Source organism: Perognathus longimembris, chromosome 8 (genome assembly GCF_023159225.1).
Source record: "Perognathus longimembris pacificus isolate PPM17 chromosome 8, ASM2315922v1, whole genome shotgun sequence".
NCBI classification, from domain to species: Eukaryota; Metazoa; Chordata; class Mammalia; order Rodentia; family Heteromyidae; genus Perognathus; species Perognathus longimembris.
In genome coordinates, this window is record NC_063168.1 from 16,419,418 (window position 1) to 16,423,689 (window position 4,272).

The window sequence follows — 4,272 nt, forward strand, 5'->3', positions numbered from 1 at the left end:
TTTGTAATCATATTGATATTTGTTATATTTATAATGTGAATTATATTATATGAAAACAGCCACTTAATAGTATTTCACTCTCCTTAATTGTTGACAGAACTATATTACCTCTCTCTAAAAGTACTTTTTTGTTATTATGATTTTGAATTTCTTTATGCTTTATGAGTATATATCTTTTAGTTTTAAACATGAGGGTCACAATTTTGTCTTGACTACTCCCCTCATCACCTAAAATACTGACCAATTCATCTAGGAAAAGTTGGCTGACTCTTGACAGGTCAAATATAAATTTGAAAATAATTACATCAGCATCAACATTCTTCACTATACATAGATACATATTGGAGTAGTTGCAGAGTTTCTGGTCATTTTAGTAACAAAAATTCTTTTGGCATGTGGCTTAATGGGGAATATGAACCTAGAATGCATCGTCTTATGTTTGATACCCAGAAACACATACCCACCCCCCCACACCCACACCACACCCCACACAACCCTTGTCTTTTACTAAAGAATAGCTTCACTTAGTATTTTAAATCAATAATCAAAAATTCAAATTTGAATTAAGGTTTAAGTATCTGACCAATCCTCAGCCTCTGCCTGAGGCAAATTGGGACTTCAGATACAAGAAACAGCCATAAGTGCCTTCCATTGTATATACCTTTCTTCTTCTATCATTTCCTTTGTGGTGTGGCCTAGCTTTTGTGGTATAAAAAAAGAAAGAAAGAGACCTTTCCCAGCTTGTCCAGGCCACTGTGTCCTCTCAACTCCGCACCCGGCACTTCTTCTCTGAGGTTTCTTCTGGAGGAAAAATGGCAACTGTTGCAGTTGATCCTCAACCAAATGTGGTGACCAGGGTAGCCAACCTGCCCTTGGTGAGCTCCACATGTGACCTTGTGTCCTCCGCTTATATCAGCACAAAAGATCAGCACCCTTACCTGAAGTCTGTGTGTGAGATGGCTGAGAAAGGCATGAAGACCATGACTTCTGTGGCGGTGACAGGTGCTCTGTCCATCAACCAGAAGCTAGAGGCACAGATTGCAGTTGCCAATACCTATGCCTGTAAAGGACTGGACAGAATCGAGGAGAGACTACCGATTCTGAATCAGCCAACAGCTCAGATTGTTGCTAATGCCAAAGGTGCTGTGACTGGGGCAAAAGATGCTGTGACAACTACTGTGACTGGAGCCAAGGATTCTGTAGCCAGCACAATTACAGGGGTCATGGACAAGACCAAAGGGGTAGTAACTGGCAGTGTGGAGAAGACCAAGTCTGTGGTTAATGACAGCATTAACACCATTCTGGGAAGTCGGATGGTGCAGCTTGTGAGCCATGGAGTAGAAAATGCACTGACAAAATCAGAGCTATTGGTAGACCAATACCTTCCTCTCACTCAGGAAGAGTTAGAAAAAGAAGCAAAAAAAGTGGAAGGCTTTGATATGGTTCAGAAGCCACGTTATTATGTACGACGGGGATCTCTATCTACGAAGCTCCGTTCACGTGCCTATGAGCAGGCTCTCAGTAGAGTTAAAGATGCTAACAGAAAAGCCAAGAGACCATTTCACAGCTCCATTCTATTGTTCACCTGATTGAATATACCAGAAAGAATGTTCATAGTGCCAACCAGAAAATTCAGGATGCTCAGGATAAGCTCTATCAGTCATGGGTAGAGTGGAAAAGAAGCATTGGCCATGATGATACTGATGAATCCCATTGTGCTGAGCATGTTGAGTCACAGACCCTGGCTATTGCTCGAAACCTGACTCAGCAGCTCCAGACCACGTGCCACACCCTTCTCTCCAACGTCCAAGGGTTACCAGAGCACATTCAAGACCAGGCCAGCCACTTGGGGGTGATGGCAGGAGAGATCTACTCTGTGTTCCGAAATGCTGCTTCCTTTAACGAAGTATCTGACAGCTTCCTTGCCTCTAGCAATGGGCAGCTGCAGAAAATGAAGGAATCTTTAGATGATGTGATGGATTATCTTGTTAACAACACACCTGTCAACTAGCTGGTAGGTCCCTTTTATTCTCAGACTGCTGAGTTTCAGAATGCTCAGGATCAACCTATAGAGACTGACAGGACCAGCCAGGAGGCCCAGCCATCTGAGCACAAAACTCACTAAGCCTATGCTTGTCACTGAGTAAATTTGTGCTTGTTATTGAGTAGCCAGCCAGATGATAGCCTTGCTATGTTGAAATTAATCTTGACAATTTAGAAGATTCTAAATTGGAAAAGCAGCTAAGTAGGAAAAAGGTCCTCAGATGAAGTCATTTTTAGCTGAATTAAGAGCTTTAAAGTTTGTAGCATGAGCCAGATAACTTGTGTACCAGGCTGTAAATAAAGAGCATTAGCCTAGCCAGATCGCTTAAGTTCAAGTGCACTTATAGTCTCACACTACAGCCTTTGTGTAGCTATTGCTAACACCTGTTTATATTGAGTAAAAACAGCATCATAGTGGCTCTGTGCACAATAAATGCCATGATGCATGCTTGTCTACCTTGATTTTACCTTTTTTCTTGCTTGTAAAGAAATGAATTCAATAAAGTTTGTGGCAGTTTGATGCTGAAAAAAAGAAAGAAAGAAAGAGACAAAGGGAAAAAAAGAAAGAAGGAAAGAAAGAAAGAGAAAGGGAAGAAAGAAAGAAAGAAAGAAAGAGAAAGAAAGAGAGAGAGAAAGAAAAAGGAAAGAAAGAAAGAAAGAAAGAAAGAAAGAAAGAAAGAAAGAAAGAAAGAAAGAAAGAAAGAAAGAAGAAAGAAAGAACAAAAGGAAGGGGAAGGAAGGAAGGTGGGAGGGAAAGAAGAAGGGAGGGAGAAAGAAGTCAAAGGAAAGAAAGAAATCTAAGATAATTATGCACCCCAGGAAGCAAATTGTAGGCTTGTATGTGTCTCAGAATTCCACTCTGACTGGAAGCATGTCACAATTTTATATTTATAGGGAACCAGATATGGAAGGAGTATTGGCCAGTGTTAGTTTCACAAGGTTAAAGAGGTTTATCTCTAAAGGGTCAGACTAGTTCACGTGGCTGTTTGTAGGTAGCCCATGTTGGGGGTATTCAGGAATGGATCTCTCAGTTATCCAAAGGAGAAGAAGAGGTTAACTTTAAATGAAGAGACCGCATCAGAAGTACAACATTTCTGCGTCTTTCCTTTCTTAAATGGGAATCAGACAGCACACAGTCCATTCTCTGGAAACCCTTTCTGGCATCCAGAAACCTTTCTAGCCTAGCCAGAGTTTCCAGGAGGGAAAGCCCAACTGCTCTCTTCCACAGGAGTAAGGAGTAAGTTGCACATTAAAAACTCTCCCAAACAATTCCCTCCCATAACTATTCCAGCTTCAGAATCTTCTGTTTTGAAAGCAGAGATTAGGCTAAGCAGTATTTAACACTAGTGTTTTAGGCAAAGTGCTTATCAAGGCCTGCATAGATGGTGAATACCTTAATAACCGTGTATATACTCATTTTATTTTGACATGTCTGTAACTCAGCTGAAATTTATACAGAAAGCAACCTGTAAGTTTCCATCCCATCAGAAACTCAATGAATGTTGAAGGCTATGGTTTATACATTAAGATAAATTCTGGTTTAAAAAAAGCAACAAATAAATAGACTATTAGTTATAAAACTCAAAGCTTCTCTCATGAGGGTTAGATGATTTCAATCAGAGTGTACCTTTTCAGCTCCCTACAATGTATTAAAAAGGAATCTCTGATCCTCCCATTTTTAAATAGATTTGTAAGAACAAAAATCTAAATGTAAATCTATAGTTGCTTAATGTTTTCTATATTTTATATGGAAGGTTGCTAGAGTTTAAAAATGACAGGACATCAACTTAAATTTAAATTGCAGAAAATAAAATTTAAGGTTATGTATGAAGTATGGCCCATGCAATATTTGGGGCATACTTAATACTAGAAAAAAATGTTGTTTATTTACAAGTAAAACTTACCTGAGCATTCTCTACTGTATCTGCTAAATGTGTCAAGAGTATTAATATGAGTACCTAGTAAATTCTCTTCATTGCCTTTTAAGAGACATGGAATTTAAAATAACAAACCTGGCACATTTGTCATTCTACCTGGGTAGAATCCCCATCATAATTTATTAGTGGCACAGTGCCAGGTTAGGGCTGTCACTCAAGTAATAGAGCGCCTGCCTAGCAACTGCAGGATGCTGAGTTCAATCCCCATTGCTGCCAGTGTAAAGAAGCAAATTTTAACCAATAATTAACCAAGACAGATCTTATTGATTTTATATAATACTTATTTTTTAAA

At 39.3% G+C, this 4,272-nt stretch overlaps 1 protein-coding gene across 1 annotated transcript; it reads left to right on the forward strand.

Annotated features, from left to right (window-relative positions):
• The first annotated feature begins 744 nt into the window (after nucleotides 1-744).
• Nucleotides 745-2,565, forward strand: LOC125356241 (perilipin-2-like). Its single transcript, XM_048352593.1, is given in 2 exon segments — nucleotides 745-1,536; nucleotides 1,539-2,565. Coding segments are annotated over 2 exon segments (1,197 nt in total). The 5' UTR covers nucleotides 745-812; the 3' UTR covers nucleotides 2,012-2,565.
• Nucleotides 2,566-4,272: the final 1,707 nt, after the last annotated feature.